We start from the raw sequence: 25,592 nt of genomic DNA on the forward strand, positions 1-25,592 counted from the left end.
CACTTCACACATCATGATGAGGTAGTTGATGTGGCAGTATATACAGTACAGCATGCTTATGTTCATATTGACAGTGGTATTTACCTGTAAAAAAAAAAAAAAAGGTATAAACTATAAAAATATATGATTTACAGGTAAGGTGAAGTACAGAGGATGTTTGGTGTTACAGGGTTAGACTGATGAGAGTGACTGTCTGCAGTAAGAAACTGTTCCTTGGTTGAATCAGTCTGGTCTGAACTAGACAGATTTAGTATTAAAGGTCCCATATTATGTTCATTTTCAGGTTCATACTTGTATTTTGTGTTTCTACTAGAACATGTTTACATGCTGTTATGGAAAAAAAAAAAATTATTTTCCTCATACTGTTGGCCTGAATATGCCTGTATTCACCCTCTGTCTGAAACGCTCCGTTTTAGCGCATTTTGACGGAATTGCAACAGAATTGCGTTGCCTGGCAACAGCTTGGGTCCATGTGTTACGTCAGCTGATGACATTCACATACACTGCAACCAGGAATAAACTGGGACACATTTAGAATGTTAACATTTAAATCTGTGTAATGGTCTAAATATTGTATATTTGTGACATCACAAATGGGCAGAAATCCTGACAGCTTGTTTCAAATGCAGAGTTTCTGAATACGGGCTGTGTATTTGCCTGAGTGTTTCGATACTTTCACAGTATCTATATAGGACTTAAGCCTGCTTTATAATAAACAAACATGAAAATCTCACTTTTTTATAATAAGGGACCTTTAAAGGGTAACTGTATTGTAATTGTTGCATCTTTCTCTCTGCCTCATCTCCAGCGTGTTTATGGACCTCCACAGTGTTACAGTGTGTTCCTGCCTCCTGCTGGCCGCCTGCAGCTCCTACAGGAGGAGGAAGTGTTTAGGAAGTGGACACACAGCAGAGAGAGAGAGAGAGAGAGGAGGAATAGAAGGAAAAGGGCGGAGGAGGAGGAGGAGGAGAGAGGGAGCTACCAGGATCTACCAGGGGATTCAGAGAGAAATATGATAAACCACCACCGCGGGACAATCTGTTATATTTAACAACATAAACATCATAGGGGACTTTCTGTGGACACTCTTTGGAAGCTCATTTTGTCTTGAACGGCGTGCTGTCCTAGTGTTATTATAAGGTAAGTGATCTTCTGGTCTGCAGCCAGTAAAAACAACAGAGACGACGCAGCTAGCTGTTAGCTCACCTACACAGCCCAGCAAGGTGTGCAGCGCGAGCTAACCGCGAGCTAACCGCGAGCTAACACTAGATGTGAACATGTCAGTTACAGAAACAGGAGACAGATAACGCCGTCATAGAGAGCATCTAATGCAGCCAGCCGTTTCCTCTCTGCTGTTAAAAAAAGGCAGCGACATCATGAAAGGCTGATTGTGTTTCAGATTGCCTGCGTGGCCAAACCAGCTAATTGTATTAGCATATTTTAGCTTGTTATTAGCTAGTAAGCTGCTAGCTGTTTGAATAACCGTTGGTGCTAACGTTAGTAGCATAGTGATGGGAAGTCCGGCTCTTTTTAGTGAGCCGGTTCATTTGGCTCAGCTCACCAAGAAGAGCCGGCTCTTTCGGCTCCTACAAATGGCTCTTCATTTTACTTCACTTCTGCCTTTTTATAATTCAGCCAAATTTAGCTTTAGCTTTTTTGACCTATGATTAGTATGTGTGCACATCCATCTGCAATACATCCATCTGCAACCGCTTATCCCGCGGAGGGGCTGGAGCCGATTCCAGCTGATATTGGGCGAAGGCGGGGTACACCCTGGACAGGTCGCCAGACTATCACAGGGCTGACACAGACAACCATTCACACCTACGGGTGTCAACAATTAACCTAACCTGCATGTCTTTGGACTGTGGGAGGAAACTGGAGCACCCGGAGAAAACCCACGCTAACACGGCGATAACATGTATACTCCACACAGAAGGGACAGTGCTAACCACTGCACCAACGTGCAGCCATGTGTGCACATATATCACTTAAATTATTCAATGTCATTATACTAAACCTTATAATTTCCAGAATACCATAATTTTACATGCTGCTTCGTTTCAGACTGTCACTCATCTTGTCTGCTATTCGCGCACCGCACTCTGGTACGTGTCCACAGGCTCCGTGCTTTCCACGCTTCCCATTCATTGTCAATGTAAGCAGCCGCGCAATGCATGCTGGTCTTTTAAAATAAACGTTGTCGATCCAAAATAAAGACAGATTCACCAACTGCACGGATTATTTCTCGCCTCAAATGTTTTCAGAAACACATTTCGGTGAACTATTTTCGTGAAATAAGAGAAGAAAGTTTCCAAACGAGCCTCTATACTGTTTCCGGTTTGAAAGCTGGGAGCAGCAGCCCACAGAGGGAAAGCGTTCGTCCAATCAGGTGGGGAGAGCCTTGTGTCTAGTGACAGCCCACCAAGCGCCCAATGCTGGGAAGCGTTGCGTCCCCTCGCGATAAAAAAACGCCCTTGTGGACACGTACCACCCCTCCTGCTCTGTACCCGTAGACCGTCAGCATGCCGCCCACCCCCGCCCCTCCCGGCTTGATGGTATGATCCTTGTGTGTCATCACATGATTGGTCGCACATCATTAACACAACATTCAGTCACAGTCAGTGCATGGATTGCACGTGGCGCGGAGAAGATCATCCTATCATTCTGCCTTGAATTGAAAGAAAAAAAGAAAAAAAAAAACGTCTCTCGGACGGGAGCCGGCTCTTATCGTTCACTTAAAAGAGCCGGCTCTTATCGTTCACTTAAAAGAGCCGGCTCTTATCGTTCACTTAAAAGAGCCGGCTCTTTGAACCGACTCTTATCGTTCACTTAAAAGAGCCGGCTCTTTGAACCGGCTCTTATCGTTCACTTAAAAGAGCCGGCTCTTTGAACCGGCTCTTATCGTTCACTTAAAAGAGCCGGCTCTTTGAACCGGCTCTTATCGTTCACTTAAAAGAGCCGGCTCTTTGAACCGGCTCGTTCGCGTGTAGCAGCAGGAGTCGGTCAACTGGCAGTTGAACGTGGCAGTTGTATTGATTTTAACAGCCAGTGATTAAAAGCTGACAACATGAATCAGTTAAAGGCCCAGCTCGGTTTGTTCCAGCTGTTAGTTAGCAGGCAGGAGGATTCAACATTATCTGAGAGGGGGGGTTTATCTTCTGCAAGGTTAGCCCGTTTAAAGCAGCAGTGCCGGGTCCACCACCTCATCTGACCCCCTCTCTACTGCACCACAGCAGGACTACCTGTCCATCATCTGCTCCCGGGAAACAGCCAGTAAAGAGACAGAGTTCCTCCTGTTCCCACATCCACAGTGTTGGAGATGGAGGGGACCTGACACAGGGAGGTCTGAATGCTGTAACACAGCCCCAGTCTATAGCAGCATCTTCAGTTAAAGTGGCAGTAGGTAGAATATTTTTGGCATATTTCTGTGCCTCTGTGTCCTCCGGTGTCCTCCGGTGTCCTCTGGTGCTCCTAATGGCATCTGCAAGATTTCGCAGACCAGAGGGAAAACAACCAATCAGAGCCGAGCTGGAGTCTGCAGTCTCTGAGCAGCTGTCAATCACTCGCCAACTCCGATCAAACTTAGGGGGACCAGATCCCAACAAACCAAATGTGGGACAAAGAGTATGTTTGTCTGGGACAATGTGGGACACGTTACCAAGGCTGTGGGGTAGTCTACAATTTTTTTTATCATTTCTATATCTAACCTAAATAATAAACATTTCTATAAGTAGTTTCACAGTCTTTGTTGTAGCTGCTCTTCCTTTTCTTTGTGGTAGTTTACAACATAAATCTGCAGAGCACGTGACTTTTCGGTGACAAACAATTTTCCCCGTTGTGCATTGCGTAGCAAAGATGGTGAAATGTTAACCTGCACTTGACCCACGTGTGCGCAGTTTGACAGGAAACACAGCGCCGTGATGACAGCCTTCCCTGCTTTCTTCAGTCATTGGATAAAAGCCAGATTTTAATAAAGGGTCTGTCCTGCAGCGGTTTAACTTTTGAAAACTAGAGCCAATGAAAATGTGGGACATCATCTCAATATGTGGGATGTGGGACAAGGGATAAAAATGCTGTGCAGTCCCTTGTAAAGTGGGACACCTGGTCACCCTAGTCAAACGTGAATCAATATTCTCTTACTGTAATGCATATTTCTCTCCTCAAATGTTTTCAGAAACATCTCGTAGTGTACTGTTTAGCTGTAAAATGAGAAAGTTTGTGACTCGGCAACCATGTTGAGATCTGCTGAGGAAATATCAAGCATTGCCCACCAGCTAGAGCACACGTTCTCATTTTACAGCTAAACAGTACACTACAAGATGTTTCTGAAAAGAGAGAGAGAAATAGGCATTACAGTAACATAATATTGATTCATATTTGATCAGCGCTGCCTAGTTTGATCGGAGTTTGCGAGTGATTCACAGCTGACTCCGTTGAATGTACACCTAGGGATGTGACGGTGAGGAAATGTTCCCACCGGTTACTAAACTTGTGACAGCACCGGTGTTATCGATTACACCGGACATTTAAAAAAAAAAAAAGATGACGCTCAATATGTGTAGCGCGCTTACTTTTATCTTTAACGTTGGGGGGCCGTGTTCCCGGACCTCTCCGGTCCAGCTTTCACTGTGAGGCCGCAGGTTTCCACCCGGCGCTGCTCCGCCACGCACACCAACTGTGACCGCTCCGTCCACCTCACGGCGATTGCCTCATTAACGTTACGGTTCCCTTATAGCATTGGGTTTAAATCTGAAATATTGCCAAATAGGAGCTTTTGCTTTTCGCTTCCACAACCAAATCCTCCGCCATCATTTTGTCTGTCAACTTTCTCTCATCCTGTGTGTGTGAAATCTGACTCCTGCTACTCTGAGCTGAGACTCTGTACAGAGCAGATGGTTTCACTTTCAGTTTGTAGCGTTCGTTGTCCGATTACGTATCGATAACACAGCGCTGATTCGTGAAAATGAACTAAATGGGTTATAGCAAAACGATGGTGGGGTGCGTAATGTAATCGGTGTGTGCCCGACCACCATGTAACAATTTTGGCTTCCCACAATTAAATGAACATGATCGACTGCGTTATTGACGTTTGAAATTTGTGTTCTGCTCATAGAAAACTCTGCAGCATATATGAAATGAAGCACTTCCTAAACTAACAGCCGGTGATTGAGATGTTTTGGCTTCACTTTTGGGTATAGATATTATCTATACAACCAATGTGTTTATGATTAAATAAAGAGCATACAATTGTTTATCTAGCTCTTATTGTTGCTAATTTTGCTCTGGAAGTGCACCAGATTGAAGCATTTAACTTTAAAATGTAGCTAACAAAAGAGTAGGGTGAATATTCCCGTATTTCTTTATATTGCAATATTTAAAGCAGAAAAAAATATCGTCAGTTTTTTCCAACAGCGTACAGCTCTAATTTGTACATTAACAGGGATGTAGCACAGCATGGAAGTGAAAACAGTGTTCTTGTTTATTTTAATGTTTATTTTAAGTGCAATAAAAATGTCGTCACTAAAAATCAGTGAATAATTGTGATCTCAATAATTGGTCAGAATAATTGTGATTATCATTTTGGCCGTAATCGTGCAGCCCTACCAATGTTGCCAGAAACATTCTGCCTACTGCAGGTTTAACAGCCAGAAGTACACTTTGCTGTTAATTCTGCACACAGTGAAAGTTTTGTGGTGTTCTGAATGTACACACACATTTCCACAGAGCAGACTGTGTCATCCTGATGTAGTTGCGTATCCTGGACAGGCTTCAGCTGTGCTGCAGCAGTACTGGGTCATCGTCCGCCCCGAGGGGGAAACAAGCAAGAGGGGCAGCAAATCGATCAGTTTTCTCTCCACATATTATTGACAGTACATTTTTTCATCTCTCCCTCTCCTAGTTCTCGTCTGTCTCCTGCTGCTCCTCTTCCCTCCCAACCGTCTCTCATTTCTGTTTCCCTCCCTCCAGGTGACCGCCTGTTTACCTTCGATTGGGAACAGCAGTGTCCATCCTTCAGAAGAGCTCGTCTTGACGGGGCTGGTGGTTGGGCGGGCGGGCGTCGGGGAGTTTCAGGGGCCATGCATCAGGGGTGAGGGGGATTTGCTGCGGGGGACACACACAGCGTCGGGTGAGGAGGAGGTCGGGGCAGGGTCGGTGTGGAGATGAAGCTCAAACAGCGCATGGTGGTGCTGTGTGCCGTGCTCCTCCTGCTGGGCCTGGCCAAGATCTTCCTGCTGGATGGAGGCGAGGGCTCCGCGGCCAGCCGGCGGGATCTCAGAGCGTTTCGCAAGGTCAGAGTGCAAGTCAACTATTTTAAATTTGTTTTAAAAATTTATAAAAACATCAGCGCTGTCATTTGGGAGATTAATAAAGTAGAATGCACAAGACTCTTAATTGACGATAGCGAGGACACAGTCATTCTTAACAGTGTCAGCGAACATTTGGCAGACACGTCGATATCATTACACACTGTGTTATTATCACCCACCTCCAACAGATGGAAGCTGGCCTTTCTCTGTCCCGGGGAGCTCGCCTTACACACACTCTCCAGTCTCCGTGGGAGATAGCGAGCCAGTGGGTGGGCCCGAGAGAGGTGTACCCCGAGGAGACCCCAGAGCTGGCTGCTGTGCTCACCTCCCTCAGCAGTGCCAGGATAGAACGGGCCGACGTGGGCTATAAGGGCACGCAGCTCAAAGCCCTGCTGGTGCTGGACGGGGGACAGAAAGTGGTCTTCAAACCCAAAAGGTCAGATTTGTTAATAATGGGATTACACATTCATATTTCATGCTCAAGAGTGATTCAGCTTTCTTACTTGTTGTGTCCTTTCCACCCTTCTGTAGATATAACAGAGACTACGTGGTTGAAGGCGAGCCATACGCAGGCTATGACAGACACAACGCAGAGGTGGCTGCTTTTCACCTGGACAGGTGTGTAGACATCATTATCTGAGTGTCTAAAGTTCATCTTCTCTGATCTGTTAACCCAAAGATACACTTTTTTTTTAGGGGGGCACAGGGGGTCTTTAGGGGGAGATAGCAGGTCAACAGTAGATGTCACATAGAAGTGGTGTACATCATCTGAAAACTGGGAACCTGAAAATTAATTTGAGATGCAGCTCAGCACTGTGTGTCAAGTTTTTGTAGTCTAGTCAAAAAAATTGAAAGTGTATAAGGGTTTAGAACATTATGATAGAAGTATATGATGGTCATTCCCATGAACTATTATGTCTCATAAGTCGTTGCAGCAATTTTGGGGTTGATACCATTTGTACACAGATTTTGTGCTAAATTTAACTTTTTTTTACCATTCAAGAATTGATAAAAAATTATCAATAATCCCTCCAAAATACCACATTAAGACGCCAAGACCTTGAGGAACACCATAGAAAAGGCCATGCTGTGATTTGGTTTCAAAAACTTTTGACATTTGGAGATTTCTGCAAGAATTGCACTTTTCGGCGAATAGATGGCGAGCACTTCTGTTCTGGAAACTACCCAGAAACCCCCTTATTGTCAATCTAGCTAGGAAAGCCATTCATCCTCTGAATGCTCTAGGTCTCTAGTTTGTGGCTGTTTCCTGAGTCTGTGATTATCCTATAGGTCACAACAGGTCATTTTATACAGTGAGGTCAAGTTTCAAAAAACGGTCTCACTACAATGTAATGGCTCCTATGGGGACTAACATCATCACACATGAATACAGTTGGGCTCATTGGATCCACAAGAGTCTCAGCTTTACAGGGATACCCAGTTAATGTAATTCCAAGACTGTTTAGGGACCCCAGTATGCAGAAATATTCAGAAACACCATTTTAGAAAAGGCGAAAATAACAAATTTGTACTGCATGCAAAAAACTGCACGTGATTATCATAAAGTGGGCATGTCTGTAACGGGGAGACTCGTGGGTACCCATAGAACCCATTTTCATTGACATATCTTGAGGTCAGAGGTCAAGGGAACCCTTTGAAAACGGTCATGCCGGTTTTCCCTCACCAAAATTTAGCCTAACTTTGGAGCGTTATTTAACCTCATTCCCTAGCATAACATGGTTGATACCAATGGATTCATTAGGTTTTCTAGTTTCATATGATACCAGTATCTCAACTCTAGCTTTGATAACTGAGCCAGCTACAACCTCTTAAAGAGAGTAATGTTGGTTGGGATTGCTGGAGATCCCACGGGTCTCAGAGGGTTAATGGAGCAGAACTGCTGTGTAATGATGTTCTGGTATTGTGTCCTGTCGCTCCGTCCTCTCTGCAGGATCCTGGGGTTCAGGAGAGCGCCTCTAGTGGTCGGGAGATACGTCAACGTGCGAACAGAGATTAAACCCGTGGCCACAGACCAGCTGCTGAGCACGTTCCTGATGCAGGGTGAGTTTCTGTCCACTTTTTTTTATCTTCTCTCACTCAAATAACTTTCTAATAAGAATTGAGTGTATTCAGACCTCCAGAGTGAGAGTCTGGTGTTATTGCATGAATCATTCCTCTTTCTTTTGACTCATCTGTCCACTTGTCTTTCTCAGTCTGACCTCAGTTTTCACTCTCTCTGTCGATCACTTCCCTTTCTCAGTCAGCTCACTAGACCAGGATATACCCAGCCTAGTCCATGTGCTGCATTTGCAACACAGAGCAAAGTTGTTGTTGCATCTAGAGGAATAAACAGTAGACGCGTGGAAACAGGCAATTTTGTAAACGTGTGACCACAACAGCATCTGCAATGTGTCTTGCGTCTGCTATCACGTCATTTACCGTGTATTTATTGCGTGTCTTTGTGACAAAATGTGATTTGTTGACCTCATCAGTGAGTCGTTGTGAAAGATCTTGTAGTGTGTCACCTCCTGCCGCCGGTCAGTCATGTATTGTGAAAACCACAATGACTTAAAGACTTCTGATTACAAGACAACCGTTGCACGCGCTGCCTGGTAGTGTGGCAAGTTCAATTTGTCTCTTTTCTGTTAGCGCAGGGGTGTGTGTGTGTGCCGCTTCCACAAACCCCCGTGCTCCCCCCGAAGGAGGAAGGAGAATTGGGTACCCGGAGGCGCACGGCAGTCCATAGTGTTAGATGGGAAAATGTGCCGACGCAACATGTCGTTTCGCCCCCCGTGTCTGTCTCTCCCCGAAGAGCAGTTGCTGCAGGGGGAGGGAGGGTATTATTAGGATAATAATCGAATAATACCCAGTGATTTTCGAATAGTATTTTTGCTAGAAATGCACATCCCTAATTGAGATCTGACAACTTTGAAAGCCTTGTGGTGTGAACTTGGCTTTAGATGATCTTTTCAGGCCTCTGAAGATTTTAAGAGATTTTAATGCTCCTCTTGTATGTTTTTTTTTTTGTTCTAACATGGAGCAAATATACACGGATGCAAACTTATACAATATCCCTTCAGTAAGTACTTCCTTTGTTAAAGGGCAAATCAGATGGTGTTAAACGTAAAGATCAGTTCACCAGTCATAGGAAGTACTGCTCAACTTAAGAAAAACCGTTGTGTAATGTCATATGTGGGTTTGAAAGAGTCTTCTGAAGTGTGGGAAAGTAACCGTTGTGATGTCGTTTGGGGTTATTCTGTCTACAATCTGAGATGTTTTTAATTGGGTGAGACACTGCGGGCAACATTTTTTTTAATGCATTGGTCAATTTTGAAATTTTGGGCTATTTTCTTTCAGACTAGTGGAAAGAAACATCCAAAATACACATTTAGGTGTTTATTTTACTGCAATTTGTCTATTTGCGTCTGTAGATTTCTCCTAAATTTAACAAAAGTTAGCATTAGATAAGGCCATCATAAAATTCCAGAAAACTTGTTATACTGTACAAAAAATAATTGTCTTTATTTAAGTAACCAAGTGTCTTGCAAAATGTATGGAATTTTTCTGTATTCATTTTTGAAGGTCATTTTCTCTAAGTTAGTTTTTTTCTCAGAAATCTCCACTTCAGCAGCACTTAGAAAAACCAGACTTTCAGTTTCATTCCTATAAATATTCTGAAGGTTTTCACAGAGCGGTTTGTTCATACCTCATTCATAGCCTGATTTAAAAAAAAAAAAAAAATGTTTTACTGCTGTTGACAGTATTTTCTGATTTATGTAGTGATAAAAAGAGATATCCAAATTCCCCTATGTAAAAACCATTGACTCTAATATGTCAACAAAATGAAACAATAATTTCGAACCTGGTTTTATCTGATGTTCACAGTTGTGTTCTGGATGCAAATTAGCACATATTTAATAAGATAATCCTCATTTGCATATTTGATAATGTACAATTTCAGAAAACTTGTAATTCAAAAAAAGTATTTCTTATTATGGGCAATTTTGCAAATCAACAGGAGCAGGAGTGCAGAATTTGAATAATGGATTTGTTCATAGGATTTTTTTGTGATGATGTACCTCAGGTTATTAAAATTGTATCCATAAACAATCTCACTTCAGTGTCCAGAAAATGTACTATATCATTATGACACATATTATTGATATTATAATACAGTGGAAACCTCTTATAGTGATCATGTTTGTCTGGGTGAAATTGATTACTATACGATAAGATTTCTTTTTTTCTGTTTCTCATGCAGATTACCATCTTACTGACATTTGTATATTTATCACATGAATATAAAGTACTGAAACTGACAGCTTTGCTATTTACTGAATTTGACTGGCTGTTTCAAAATACAGTCCAGCTGTTTCTTTTTTAGTCCTCTTTTGCTGCTGTAACTCAGAAATTTCCCCTTGGGGATTAATAAAGTACCTACCTACATACCTGAAGTCCCCCTTCAGAGGACTAAATTTACTTGGTTTTGAAGGAAAAGAAAAGTGATAATACTAATAATAATCATAATCTTAGTCAAACCATATTACTTAAAAAAAAAAAAAAAATTAAAAAAAGTAGGGGTGAATAGGCTGGCCACCTTAACGACATATAAACAAATAAACCGACAACGACAAATAAAACATTCAAGAGTGGACATGGACACATGCAGTATATTAAAACAGACAAATCTCAACAATGGCAGAAAACAACAAGCTGACAAACACAGAACAGAGACATAGAGAATAAGGTCCCTTTGTGTTTAACTGTGTAAAATGGGGTATAGGAAAGAGGTGGGATTGTAATATGAAGATGATGATAGTGACGGGGTGGCATTTAGCTCACCGGCAGATTAAGAGGCAGGATCACATATGAGACATTTTTTATTGAATTCCGTGATTTGATTATTTTATTTGGCAGAGACTTGTCCATGTGATATATGTTCTGAGAGGAGGTTCAACCATTGTTTTATAGAGAGTAGGTGTCTGGATGTCCAATTGAGGAGAATAGTTTTCTTGGCGATAGCTGGAGCCACAAGTAAAGATATGTTGCTTGGTGTTATTAAGAGTCTGACAAGTCGCCAAGAAGCCAGATGGATGGAGATAGTGGGATGTTGCATGCAAAACATTCTGAGAGTTTAGTTGTTAGGGCGTGTAGGTAATTGTCGTGGGTGCCAGGTTTATAATGTGTGCAGTACTGTGAGTTAGTGAATCCCATTGCATGCATTTTATGGCCTGTGAGATGTGCGCAGTGTATTATCTTATATTGGATTAGTTGTAAATCGATATTTCTGGTCATTCCAGCTGTCAGTCTAGCTGTTTCAAAAGCGGCTTCAGCTGTTTCAAAGACAATTTCAAACACAGCGGGGACTTCCCCCTCCACATTCGTTTCCTGCCTCCATCACTAGCGGCCATGACAGTTTCTCGTTGTTTGAGTAGACTACACAAGGTAGCCTGAGGTAAACCAAGTTCCGCTGCTGTATCTCATTAGGTCATGTTTGGCAGCTTGTCATTAAGCTTCGATGAGACTATATTTTTCATTGAGAGAAAATCCCGTCATGATTTCAATGAACACGCAGCACAGGTTCCTGCAGCTAGTACGAGGCACAAATCTTGTCAGTTAACAGTTAATAATCGGTTAACGAGGGTCGGTTATTGGTTAAGAACATTTTTCAAAATGAGCATCCCTTGTCCATGGCTTCGTCAGTTGGACAGGTGCGACCTGACAAACCAGATATTTTCGTACTCAGTAGACGAGTGTAGAACCACAGTCCAACTATAGATTAATGTAGTGATAATAAAAAAGTAATTTCAGATGTCGGTGTTAAAGGTATATGTTAACATGTGACCACTGCTCATCTTTTTCTGTTGGTGTGGCCCATGTCGTCATAAATGTATGGCATTGTGGGTTTCTCTTTGTCAAATTTTTTTGTGTGTGTTGGCGACTGATTCACCAGCTGTCCAGGCCACATATTTTCACACGTTTTATATTCTGTTAGTTGCGTTATGTTTAAAGCTGTCACTTACCGCCAATCAGTGTTGTGCCTCATATGACTCATCTCTGTAATGGCCTTTGCAATAGTGGTTTACTGCCGTCGGCCAGAAGAACACCCACCATCGTAGCGGCAGAAGCAGCTACACAGATGTGTCATTTAGTCCTCAACTGAAGTTGAACTTCAAAGGGTGCTTCCTCAATACAAAACTCCTAGGTGCATATAGTCATGCTTAAATCTTTGGTTTCATCTGTCCACTTTTTAAATTATCTGACAATGAGGTTTCTATCTTCACTGCGTTAAAACCACAATGGAGGTGAATCGAATTTAGCTTTTGCCACTCACAACGTTGAAACTTGACATTGGAAAATTCAACAGACACCGTGTCTCCCATTACTCTGGATTATTGCACTCACTCACCCTCAGGGAGGGTACTGTACACAGTACTGTACTGTTCTTTGTTATTGTCATCTATAGTGGTTGTTTGCATAAAAACACACAATTCAATTGATTATGATTATTTAAATATTTGCTTTGATTAAAAAAAGTCTTGGCAAGCTGCTTAGAGCTAGTGTTAGGAAGTTAAACAGGTCATAATTCCCTCTCTAATATCTATTTTATATTACTGTGAAAACATCTCCTTCAAAAAACTGGATTTATTCAAGTTTCTCGCCAAAAACTACATTTTACGAGGTTACATTTGAACACATCATGATAACGTTGTAATTAACCTTCGCCCAATAGTCATTTTTCCTGAGCATCTTTTGAACGCCTCATAATAATAACTCAATGGCACCTCCGTTAATGTTAATAGCTCCGTTATTTATCCAAGCAGGACTGCGCTGCCCACCTGCTTCTAACAGATAACGTTACGAATACAATCACACCAATATGATGATTGTTGTAGTCCCTGTAGTATATGTATGCATTAAAACCTTCTTGTTTATATTCATTAGTGGTTTCTGTTGGAACAATTTCATACCGTACCTCCTCACAGCGCCGTGTTTGCATCGCTGCATCACATTTTATCGTTAAGACGTCACGGTCAAGTGGATTTATTTTCACGGGTACCTTTTCTCTCTCCCTCTCTCCAGGTAATAATACATGTTTCTATGGAAAGTGCTACTACTGTCGGGAGAGCGAGCCAGCGTGTGCAGAAGGAGAGATCATGGAGGGATCGTTAACCCTTTGGCTGCCAGACGTCTGGCCGTTGCAGAAACACAGACACCCCTGGGGACGCACATACAGAGAGGGGAAACTGGCCAGGTGGGTGTAAAATCCTATGACTTTAGTGAATCACTGATGTTTATCAGAAGGAAATGGAAAGGTTGTTGTGCTGAGGCTACACATCAACAGCTTTTCCATAGCGGTGGTATTTTAGGTCCATGGTCATAAAGAGACTAACTTATACTTTCCTAATCTGAAAGAGCAATCACACTCCTACTCTTTTTTTATTCTGAGAAATGCTTCCTGGGGTGGGAGGACGACTGAAAAGTGAGGGTTGAGTATGCTGTGCTCCGTTATCTTATCTTTTGATGAGTGGTTAGAGATGTCCAACATAACGTGTTGTGGTGTCAGTGTGGGTAGAAGAGTGAATGTCTCTATGAAAGCAAAAATGAAAGCTGTAATAGTTTTGAACTCAAACTGAATGCCTAATTGTGAAATTCGAATACCACTTAATTTATAGCATTGAAATATTTCAATGTCACAGATCGGTGTGAGTTTGGTACAGTGGAAAAAAAACAAACCCAAATGCATACGGATGTGTTTCTTCATTTATTTTTTTATAACAGACAATTTAGAGCATTTTGGATGTGTTTCCATTCACATCCCCTACAATGGTGGAGCAACGCCGACACACTGTCTTCGTCTCATACACAACTCTCTCTCTATGTTGCTGTTGTAGCTGACCAGGAACCCGCAGGCGGGTCTTCCAGCTCCAGCGTTTCATTTTGTGCTCGCCAAAGTGCGACTCGCACGGCAATCCGCTTGTTGTGCTAACGGTTTAAAAGTGTCAGAGCAGAATTTGCGATTGTGAACTTTGGTTCCACATTAAGTGCATCACTCTACATGGCATGTATGCTGCATGCACTGGACCGTGACATCAGAGAGAATTTGCCTTGATCATGACTCAGTGGTCATTAAATATTGAGCAAAAGCTGACTTAACAGAATAACTGAAGAGTGAATTTTGACAGAATTTCACTTAAAATGAGCTCAGCGCTCCTAGCGTCATCAGATTTCTCTTATTGCAGAAGTGTTCTTGTATTTCAACATTTCAGAAATTTAAGATTATGTAAGATCATAAAAATATGCAAGATAGGATCCTAGAATTGTCTCTCTCTCACACACACACACACACACACACACACACATACTGTTGAGGTCAGGCAAGTACAGGTATGTTCTTGCGTTGTGTTATTGAGACACCACAGGCCAGGATTCCCAGTTGAGTTGGTTTATTCTGATAATAGACAAACAGTGCGGTCACTGGACTGTTCTGGAACAAACAGTGTATCTTCAGTCATGATGTTATGCTAACACAGTCAAGTTAAACTGGGCAGTATAACCAACAATATAGATTGCAGCATAAATATGTACCTGATAATAGACAAACGGTGCGGTCACTGGACTATTCTGGAACATAAATCTTCAGTAATGATGTTACTAGAAATAGAGAAACACTCATGTTACCACACAACACCCAGCTTGGTAGTTGGCTTAGCTAGCAACATAGCCCTCATGCGGTTGTTCGTAGAACAGATATAATGAATTTACAAATATACGATGATACGAAAGTCTTTGTCCATTGCCTCAACTCCTCTAGGTACATACAGTATACATTTATTATACCCCCGCGACAACGTAGTCGGGGGTATAATAGTTGGGGTGGAACGGTTCACAAAATAAATGGTTCGGTTCATATCACGGTTTTGAGGTCACGGTTCGGTTCATATCACAGTTTTGGGGTCACGGTTCGGTACATTTATGGTACAGCAAGGAGGCCAATTTCCAATTTAAATTTCAACATGCTTTTCATTTATTTGGCAAAATAAGTCAACAACTGTTTGCCTTAACAAAATCGGCTAACATAAGGAACAAAACACTTCTTCATTGTCAAATCTTATGGCGGGACCTCTTATCAAAAAGTGAAGTGCCACTGTGTTATTTAAAAAGAATAAATAAATAAAAAACAAATTATAGGCTCAGGCCATCAACTTAATGTGCAGCATAAGGTCAGCCAGCACTTGACCTTTTTTAAACAACAGTAACATGTTTTCCTATTCTCTGATATTTCAAACATAATAAAAAAAAAAACAGGCTAAAGCCGTGGGCACACTGGCCGCATGAGGCTCGCGTGACGGCAGCGTGATGCACACCTAGGGTGTTCACACTAGACGCGAGTTAGCTGCCTGTCGGGAGCGTGTCAGCTACCTGTCAGCTGTATTTCTGCTGCTGCTGTCAGCCCTTTCTTTCTACATAGAGTTTGCCTTTTAATGGCCATTTAACTTCATGATAAATATAATTTATATTTATTTTAGACAGAGAAAGGTTCAGAAACGTGTGGTAATTAGTAAATAATAGTAATAATCCACAATTAAAACTCCGTACTGTATTCATTTATGATGCTTTCCAAGTCACTGCTTGTTCCACATCACTGTCCGGCACATATTTCAGAATAAAAGCCTCGTGTTAACAAATGAAGGAATTCTGTGCAAAGAAAACCTGCTTTAGGGCTTTTATTTCGAAATGAAAGCAGGAAGTGTTGATTTAAACCCCAAATTTTTTGAGCTACCAAAGTGACTGCTTGTTCCACAGCACTATATATATTAACATCATACCAGCAAGACTTTACTGCAGTTTACATGTCTGGACATCTGTAGAATATGTCACAGCCAGTGAAAGGGATCTAGTGACTGTATATTAACTTCATACCAGTAAGACTTTACTACAGTTTCGAGGTTTATCTGTAGAATATGTTACGGAGATGAAAAAAGGAGATGTCCAAAAAATATTGTGTATATTTGTGCTACGTTAGCAGCTCTAGCATTGCCGGAGGCTTCGTGCTCGCCGCCGCACACGTAGTCTGCGTAACTTTAGTGAGTTTCCAACAGACCGTGTGTGTGTGTGGGTTGGCGGTGACTGTGAGGTTCTTGGTGGCGTTATAGCTGTGAACATAGGTGTAGCAGCGTGTGTACAGTTTATTTGTCGGTGAATAAATGCTACGAAACTACAACTCCTCCGCTCCGCTCCCGAGCCAGAGACCGGAGCCGACTTCCTGTATCCTGCAACTCCGGCTCCGCCTCTTAAGGTTGGCTGTTAAGGTGGACCAGCTTTTCTCCTTAAAGAGACGAGCCGCTCCTCTGAGCCGCTCAGCTTTTGAGTTAATTATTAACATTTCTTTTAACCGTTTTAACCGATAGCGTTAATTGGTTAAAATGCTTAATATCAGTTAACGGTTAAACGGTTAATTACGGACATCCCTAACTTCTGCCGTATTTTTCTGCATCAGAATTTTACCACCTTTTGAGCATTTATGTGAGTGATTCCAATGGATTTGTGTGTGTGTTGTTGTGTCATCCAGGTGGGAGTATGATGAGAGTTACTGCGAGGCGGTGAAAAAGATGCCTCCATATGATGCGGGGCCGAGGCTGCTGGACGTCATCGACACAGCCGTATTCGATTATCTCATTGGGAACGCTGATCGGCATCACTATGAGAGTTTCCAGGATGACGGCGGCGCCAGCATGCTCATCCTGCTCGACAACGCAAAGAGGTGAGTGCTAATGTGAAGGATCGATTGGATCGGATTCTTTTGTCCTTTTTATTTAAAAAAAAAAAATGTTTAAGATAACAGAGCAGCATTTCTCCTTTTGAGCAGATTTCATTAATATAGTTAAAATAATACACTATATAAAAAAATAAGATAAATCAATAAATGAACAAAAACATAAGTAAAAAGGCAAAATTGTAATTTTTAATAGATCTGAAATTGTTACAAAATTAATTTGGAGTTGTCCTTAAATTAATTTTTTTCACATTTTGTGTAACAGCTCTTTAAGCTACATTGGTATAAAATTACTGTCTGAATTACTCTTTCTAAAAAACGTTATATTGTTTGTTAAAATGGAATCTAGGAGTTAGGTTTGCCGACAGCATTAACATGACTTACTGGAAAATCCTGCACCTCATTCAACCAACATGTTCTGACATGTAGTCAACAGTTAAAGTTAACAGTTTGTTTATTTTCAATTTCAAGTACAGTTTTTTTTGACATTTTCCCGCATACTCATCTTTTCACTTATCGCCAATGAAACTATCTGACTCATGGAGAGAGAAGCCACTTTCATGAAGTGAGGACAACTTCTTCTATCTTTGAAGTTATCTTGGTTTTGATGATCAAAAACAACAGTACCACCAGACAGCAGTGGAAATTTTCCGTTTCACATGTCGACATTTTTCAAGAATTAATCACAGTTGGCAGGATGAGGTTAAATGTGGTAATAAAAAAAATCCTTTACTGACTGCTTGTCAGTGTCACATTATACTAACATCAGGGCTGGACAGTAAACCCAAAACCAACCAAAACCAACATCCTCTGTGCGTTCCAATACCCATACTACCATACTATTTAGTATGCCAGAAAAAGATTTAGTATCTCCCAATACATAGTATATCATAGTATGAATAACTAGTATTCACGCAGGTCACTGTATGGATGAAGTATGAAATGAATGACTAGTACTTGTACAAGTTACTGTATCAAGGGTGATATATTAAATGAATGACTAGCAATCCTACAGGTTAATGTATTACTAGTACTCGTAAAGGTTACTGTACGAAGGATGATGTATGAAATGTATGACTAGTACTCGTCCAGGTTACTCTATTGCTAGTACTCGTATGGGTTACTAAATGAAGGGTGATGCATGAAATGAAGAACTAGTACTTGTGCGGGTTACTGTATGACTAGTGCAGGTTACTCTACAAAGGATGATGTATGACTAGTACTCATACAGGTTACTGTTTGATTAGTACTCGTACGGGTTACTGTACGATGGATGATGTATGAAATTAATGACTAGTACTCGTACGGGTTACTGTATGACTAGTACTCATCCAGGTTACTGTACGAAACATGATGTATGAAATTAATGACTAGAACTCGCACAGGTTACTGTATGACTAGTATTCGTACGGGTTATTGTACGAAGGATGATGCATGGAATGAATGACTAGGACAACTTCTCTTTTAAGTTATTTTGGTTTTGACGATCAAAACCACAGTACCACCAGCCAACAGTGGAAAGTTTTCCGTTCAAGACTTAATCACAGTTGGCTGGATGAGGTTGAATGTGGTAATAAAAAAAATCCTTTTCTGGGAATAGTGTCTATTTTTAGATTTGAGCTAGTAATCATTTTCACATGTTGAATTGAGACAACAGCCAGTTAACCTTTAGTCATTTGAGCGGCTTCACGTTATTTGATTGACTTGTTTTTTCTTGATAACTTAACACAAATCATGATTTCTATGGAGGAGACTGGCTTTTTTGTTCAGTCAGCATCTGCAGATTCTTGCTCACTGCTTCTGAGAGTTGAGTCATTTCCTACCTGAGCAGACAGTCCTGCTTGTCAGTGTCATATTATACTAACATTAGGGCTGGACAGTAAACCCCAAATGACCAAAACCAACATCCTCTGTGCGTTTCAATACCCATATTACCATACTATTTAGTATGCCGGAAAAAGATTTAGTACCTCCCAATACATAGTATATCATAGTATGAATAACTAGTATTCACGCAGGTCACTGTATGGATGATGTATGAAATGAATGACTAGTACTCGTAAAGGTTACTATACGAAGGATGATGTATGAAATGAATGACTAGTACTCATACAGGTTACTGTATGAATGATGTTTTAAATGAATGACTAGTACTCATACAGGTTACTGTATGAATGATGTTTTAAATGAATGACTAGTACTTGTGCAGGTTACTGTATTGCTAGTACTCGTATGGGTTACTATATGAAGGTTGGTGCATGAAATAAAGAACCAGTACTCGTGCGGGTTGCTGTATGACTAGTACTCGTACAGGTTACTGTACAACGGATGAAGTATGACATTAATAATTAGTACTCGTACAGGTTACTGTTGGAAGGATGACGTATGAAATGAAAGACTAGTACTCGTACTTGAGGGACTTTCTTCAGATTTGGCACAAACATCCACTTGAATTCAATGATGAACTCATTCAATTTTAGTGGACAAAGGTCACTGTGACCTCGTGTTCTCGTGAATGTGATATCTCAGAAACGGCTGGAGGGGATTTTCTTTTTACATTTGGGTGAACTGACTAGAAAGGTGGCAATTCTAGTTTTACATTCCACTTGAGCTCAGTCTGTTGTACGTGTTCAGCTTGTCTCAAAATAAGTTTGAGAGGTAATTGAAGGGTTTCCTCCAAATACTATTTGATGATTTTACCAGATGTTTGTCTTCTTAATTTTAAACCTGAAGACTCCTCAGAGGAGCACATCAGATAACAGGGAAACTGCTGTTCTAATAAACACAAAATCTATGCTCGGTTTGGGCTACAGAAGGACAAACTCTCTCTTCTGGTTGGTTTTGCGGAGTGTTGTAGACGCGTTACATTTGAAAGTGTGTTTTGAAGCGTGTGTGTGTGCAGTCCTCTACAGAGCCATGACCAGTAGAGTGTGGCTAATGCATTTTGATGGCTTCTCCTAACTGCAGTGCAGACAGGCTTCTGGCTTCAGTTGCCTTACTTTAGTTTTTATTTGTAATTTGTTATTTTATCCCGTGTGCAGCTTTGGGAACGCAGCTCTGGATGAGCGAAGCATCCTCGCACCACTCTATCAGTGCTGCATGTGAGTACTCAGGAAATGATCAAATCTCAATTCTTCATTTTTTTTATGATAATTTTTTAAACTATAATAACTTGTTTCCTTTCTCCATCAGGGTTCGTGTGTCCACATGGAACAGATTAAACCTGTTGAAAGGTGGAGCTCTGAGTTCAGCTATGCGGCAGGCCCTGGCATTCGACCCCATCCAGCCGGTTCTGGCTGAGCTGCACCTTGCGGCCCTGGACAGGCGTCTGTCCGGAGTCATGGCAACAGTCAAGCAGTGTATGGAGGCACAGGGCCCCGACAACACTCTAATAGAGGACCGAATGAACCTCCCACACCCCTAGAAACAAGGGGACAGGAGAAAACATAGGAACAGGAAAAGCCAGGACTTTACCTCACAAGCCTGGAGAAGAAGAGGGCCTTGAGTGAATAAATGGGTCGACAGAGTGGAACAAAGACTGTATTTCTTCCCACCCTGGTTCTTTACTTGTTTGACTGGAGTGGTTCTCTACAAGGAATTCAAAGTTGTGTCACCTTCAACTATATCAACTTTTTCTCAGGACTGTTGTACATTAAAGGACGGTATCTGCTGTAAGAACCCCTCCCTCTACTACTCCTGGTTGTGACGACACTCCTGCCTTGTGCCAAATTCTCCCTCCAAGTCCAGCTTCTCCTCAGGAGTCGACTAAGGAGGAAGGATGGAGCTCGGAGAGATGTAGACACTCAAAGGAGCAGAAGGGAAGGTGAAAATGAGCCGCCGTTAAGCCGTGTTGCAGGCTGTTTGGAGCTTACAGTCCAAGAAACTGAAAAGTAGATTAAATTTAGAACTGACATTTTTTTTTTTTTTTTTCAAATTGAACTTTGATTAGAAGGAAAGGAGAATGAACTCAGCCCCTTCCCTCATCATTGTGTACATATTTAACTAAGTAGTGACATAGAATTATGGGACGAAAGAATATACATTTGTGGATTATAATATTAAATAAACTTAAGGGTGTGTGTGCGTGTGAGCGATTGTGGGTGTGTGTGTATGTATGGAAGAGCGCCATATTGTGCCGTAAATAAGAAAAGCTACTGACATGACAGACTTGAAGTGAGGGGACACAGAGGGCGGGTGTGTGGGTTCATCTTCAGCATTAAACTATGATCTATTTAATTGTGGTTCTCTCTCAGTCATCTCTTTTTCCGTGTGTTCACCACTGAAAAGCACGAGGTCTGTTTTGAAGTATTTGTTGGTGCAGTCACTGCTACTATAAAAGGAAAACATTTGCTTTGATGCTTTGCAGTGTTGGAAGGGACTTTCACTTTAGGTCACTTTTATTTTGTTTATTTTAGTCATATTTATTCTGAGATGCGTTACAGGTCATGTCGGGAAGACACTGGGTATGGTTGACATTTAATTTATAATAACTAGTTTCATCTGTCATCGTCTCACTTTCTGTAAAATGTTGTTTTCATTTTTCCAAATTGTAATCACTTCTCGTGCCCTAAATTTAGTTCAAATTTCAAAGTAACTCTTTTTATTCACATATTAGTCAGAGATGTGATTACAGACGCTGGTCTGTATAGAAAGTATTGACATCTGTGTATAAAGGGACAGCCGGGCATGTCGTGACTACATGTGCGTGAACACACTAGATGCTGTTGTGTTACACGTGACGCCGTCTTCACGCTATCTAAAATCACAACTGGAACAGCATTACGCCGGTGTCATGCCAAAAAGTGATCATCTGCCAAAAAGTGATTTATCGGCCAGTTTATAATCTACAGCTGCTGTTATCTGGATCAAACAGTCATTATGTGCAAATACACAGAACTGTATGTCCGTGGTAATAGCAAAGATAAAAAGTAGTGGGCTGGTTTATAATCTAGGGCACAGAGCAGGCAAAATAATGCATAGTCATAATGCAAAGGAGATCATTTCTATAACCCAACCGTAAATCATTATAATTACAGTTTAATTCCAAATATAAACAAGGATATTTGACATTCAAAACACATTATCGGCGCCCATAATAGATAAATATAATAGTAGCCTATTATTGCCTACATCATGCAAATGACATGTTGCATGCGCTTTCAGGAGTGGAAATACATTTTTGGCGTGTAAAAAAAAGCAAAGTTGGTGTAATGAGGGGTGCGATTAACGTTATCGACTCCGGTCCATGTAGGACAAGTTAACACCGTTCGGTTTGTCCGTTCTGGGCTACTGTAGAAAAATGGTGGTGCAACATGGTGGACTCCATTTAGAGGGGACCCGCTCCCTATGTAGATATATAAACGGCTCATTCTAAGGTAACAAAAACACAACCATTCTTATTTTTCAGGTGATTATACACTAAAGAAAACAATTATTAATATTATATTCAATTTCTGCCAATAGATCCCCACTGGTCCTTTAACACCTAATATACAATGTTGTTAGGAATATTTAAGTAATTAAAGAAATAAATAATGTTACAGGATAAATGGAAGGCTTCAAATAGACCCTGTGATTTTTATCGGTCGATATTGCTTCCAAAAATCCTGATCAGAGCACCCGATCACACCGAGGCGCGTTGCTACAGGCCCGGCCTTTTCAAAAAATGCTCTGGCGAAGCGCGTCTGCCAAAACAGCGGTATGCCTGTGGAGCGGGGCTGCATGCTTGTAACCGGGCGATCAAATGTGATTTACTGGAAAAATGTGGTCTCTCTCTCCCTCAGTAGCCTACATGAAACTATCACAACATGAGGTATGAATTCCCCCTTCCCTCTCACATACCCAGTAGCTCTCTCACAGTCCAACAGCTAACTAGCCACATCTGCTGCCTGCTTGACACCCACTGCCACCATCATTATTATCAGCCTTTTTATTACTATTCATTTTAGTTATATTTCTATTATTTATTACAGCTATTAACTCCGATAGTTGTATTATCACTCCTTTACATCCACTGCTATTGATTTTTGTTATTAGTCCTACTTGTATTAGTTCTTATAGCTCTCTCTCTCTCTCTCTCTCTGTCTCAAAACCCAAGAGCCCGTTTCTGCTCTAGGTGTCTCTTGTTGGGCCTCTAAACTATAGAGTACGGTCTAGACCTGCTCTATATACAAAGCGTCTCAAGATAACTTCAGTTATGATTTGTTATGATATATAAAAATAAATTGAATTAAATCTACTGGTATCAAAACAGGAGGAAGGAAGTGGTAAAGTAGTAAGGCCCGCGTCTTGTCACACTTGGCTGCCTCGGCCTAGTGTGACAATACTTCCCGTCTAAAAAGACGAGGCGCACTAGAGGGGGGCGCGCGGCAGGGACGCTGTATCACAAGAAAACAATGGTTTTGCTGACAACATGCGTTTCTAGCTTCGTGTCTTGGTGTGATCAGCCCCTTATGGTATGTGTTCACTGGGGTATTTTTTATTGCCTCTCTTCCCAGCATTGGATGCCTGTTTGGTTACAAGACAAAAGGCACATTGAGTTAGAATCAGACAGCTGAGTCGGAATGTGTGTTTTTTTTTGGACAGGCTAGACTAGATAGACAAAACAAAAAAAGAAGAAAAGGCAGAAGGAAAGTGTTATCTGATTAATCATCAGCAGCTCACACACATCCTTTTATAAACCCCTGCACCTTCAACATGATGAGTTTAAAAGTTGGCTTGGTTCTATGATAAGCTTAAAGGCCTTGTAAAGCAATAATAAATATGCACCACAGAAAAATGTGTTACTAACCACCCAGCCAAATTTGAATGATTTAAAAAATCGCCAAGTATATAAAATTAGCTTTTTAAAATCGTTGAAAAATCAGCAGTATTCTCTGCTCTGAGACGTGGGTGTGTCCGCTGAAGGCGCTGAAACCACGTCCACAAGCAGGGACGGTGCATTCCTTCAGTAGCTGCGGCGTCCGACGGGCTGCTTGGGGCAATGCGGTGTACTGCTCGGGGGCCCAAGTCCTTCTGATCGAGGCTCAGCCCACGGACGGTGTGAGGCCGGTAACGGGTCCGGTCTTCTCGGAGTCGGGTTGTTTGGGAATGCAGCCCGAAGCGGGTGGTAAACTCCATCTAAGGCTAAATACCGGCACGGGACCGAGAGAGTCGACAAGTACCTTAAGGGAAAGTTGAAAAGAACTCTTGCGCAGTCTGCCCGGGGGATTCAACTCGGCGGGTTAGGGACGGCCGCTCGGTGTGGGAGGCGCCGCAACCGGTTCTAGGTCGGCTTGGAAAGGCTCGGACCTCGCCGCTTCCCAGGGCCGTGGACAAAGTGCTTGCTTTTGTGGTTGTAATGGAAATTCTTTCAGTATTCCGAGATGAGTCCTAATGAACGTTGAAATCAAGATCCCAAACAGATGAAATGTCTTTGTTGTATTTTATTCTTGCAAGAAGAGGCACTGGTTATACAGAGTCACACAAAGTCTGCAGAAGAGTGCGCTGCCGGAGATTATTACAATGTGACTATATAGAAATCTACAACAGGGAGTGTGAGAAAAGGAGTTGTTTTGCACTGATAAAGAGTTGTTTTACCCAAACAGTGTCCCAGTAAAAGTCAACACTCAGTACTTTCCCACTACATGAGACGAAGATAACACAGACAGTAACTTTCCACTGTTGCATAAAGAGACATCAGTACATACAATGTAATTTTCCATTACATGGTCCTGGTAGTCTCAAAGATACATATTTTGACACTTTGTCATTTTTAGATCAACAACGGTTAGTTTAAAAGTTTTCAGAGGCGGCGAGTTGTGCCGGATGCCCCTGATTTACCTAAAGTAGCCTTGACCTCAACTTTATGCAAATGAAGAGTGACCAAGGTGACGCCCCATCTGTCGAGTCGCGCCGCCACGCCACCAGAACGCATTGCACGGCTGCTTAGATAGACAATGAATGGGAAGCGTGGAAAGGACGGAGGCTGTGGACACGTACCATTAGTCTCGTCTGTGTGATTTTAGGCCTACTTGTTGCTATTAAGTGAGATTGTTTCCTCCCACTGTCTGATTTCTGGCCATAATCATTTATCTCCTCTGTTGATTTAAACAAATAAGTGATGAAGAGCCAGTGCTAATGCAGCTTGCACATCACAACTTCAAATGATTGAAGTGGGGAGGGGTTTTCAGTTGTGGTTTTGCGCACCTGTGAGTAAGTCGGCAACATCCAGCTGTCTGAAGTTCTGATCTACCATTGTTCAAGAGCAGCTGTCTGTAAGTGAACTAAACTGTAAGCATGGCTGGCACAACATATCTGAATGTTATGATTTTCAACTTTTCACCTTAACTTCAACTTTTAACCTCGGTTTTGTGCTTTTTTTTCTCTTCACATAATTGAAGGGGCAGGGGTTTGTAAAAGGATGTGTGTGGGCTGCTGATGATTAATCAGATGACGCTTTTCTTCCACAAACTCAATCTTTCTTTGTCTTTTTTTGGCTTGTCTATTAGCTGAAATTGAAATAC

At 41.6% G+C, this 25,592-nt stretch overlaps 1 protein-coding gene and 1 long non-coding RNA gene across 8 annotated transcripts in view; one reads left to right on the top strand and one right to left on the bottom strand.

Moving 5' to 3' along the window:
* The first annotated feature begins 753 nt into the window (after positions 1-753).
* fam20b (FAM20B glycosaminoglycan xylosylkinase) lies at positions 754-21,324 on the top strand. Of its 3 annotated transcripts, none has more exons than XR_005206903.1 (10): positions 754-1,140; positions 5,971-6,293; positions 6,500-6,747; positions 6,843-6,929; positions 8,263-8,372; positions 13,395-13,566; positions 16,885-17,076; positions 20,130-20,189; positions 20,281-20,593; positions 20,729-21,324. XR_005206903.1 is itself a non-coding variant. In XM_037769755.1 (10 exons), the coding sequence occupies exons 3-10, from the start codon at positions 6,165-6,167 to the stop codon at positions 20,510-20,512; spliced, it is 1,230 nt and encodes a 409-aa protein (XP_037625683.1). In that variant the 5' UTR covers positions 756-1,140; positions 3,237-3,402; positions 5,971-6,164; the 3' UTR covers positions 20,513-21,324. The 3 variants fall into 3 exon arrangements, 2 of the variants coding, with proteins under 2 accessions (XP_037625683.1, XP_037625682.1); XM_037769755.1 differs by adding an exon at positions 3,237-3,402 and having other exon boundaries at positions 756-1,140; positions 20,281-21,324; XM_037769754.1 differs by having other exon boundaries at positions 756-1,140; positions 20,281-21,324.
* The window catches only part of LOC119488265, a 58,397-nt gene continuing 46,381 nt past the window's right edge, over positions 13,577-25,592 (bottom strand). For 2 of the 5 annotated variants that reach the window (XR_005206908.1, XR_005206909.1), the window contains 2 exons: positions 14,901-14,966; positions 13,577-14,763 (listed from right to left, as the gene is read on the bottom strand). This is a non-coding gene — a long non-coding RNA (uncharacterized LOC119488265). Of the gene's footprint in view, positions 14,967-20,373; positions 20,509-25,592 lie in introns of those variants that run through there. The other 3 variants (XR_005206907.1, XR_005206910.1, XR_005206906.1) reach the window with 3 other exon arrangements.

Source organism: Sebastes umbrosus, chromosome 5, assembly GCF_015220745.1.
Source record: "Sebastes umbrosus isolate fSebUmb1 chromosome 5, fSebUmb1.pri, whole genome shotgun sequence".
In the NCBI taxonomy this organism is placed as follows: domain Eukaryota; kingdom Metazoa; phylum Chordata; class Actinopteri; order Perciformes; family Sebastidae; genus Sebastes; species Sebastes umbrosus.

What these genes read in the sequence shown, in the direction of transcription:
- fam20b (XM_037769755.1), top strand. Translation starts at nt 6,165, where the DNA reads ATGAAGCTCAAACAGCGCATGGTGGTGCTGTGTGCCGTGCTCCTCCTG. An exon ending in GAGCACGTTCCTGATGCAGG is followed by an intron (nt 8,373 to 13,394) that starts GTGAGTTTCTGT and finishes CCCTCTCTCCAG; the next exon opens with GTAATAATACATGTTTCTAT. An exon ending in CCACTCTATCAGTGCTGCAT is followed by an intron (nt 20,190 to 20,280) that starts GTGAGTACTCAG and finishes TTTCTCCATCAG; the next exon opens with GGTTCGTGTGTCCACATGGA.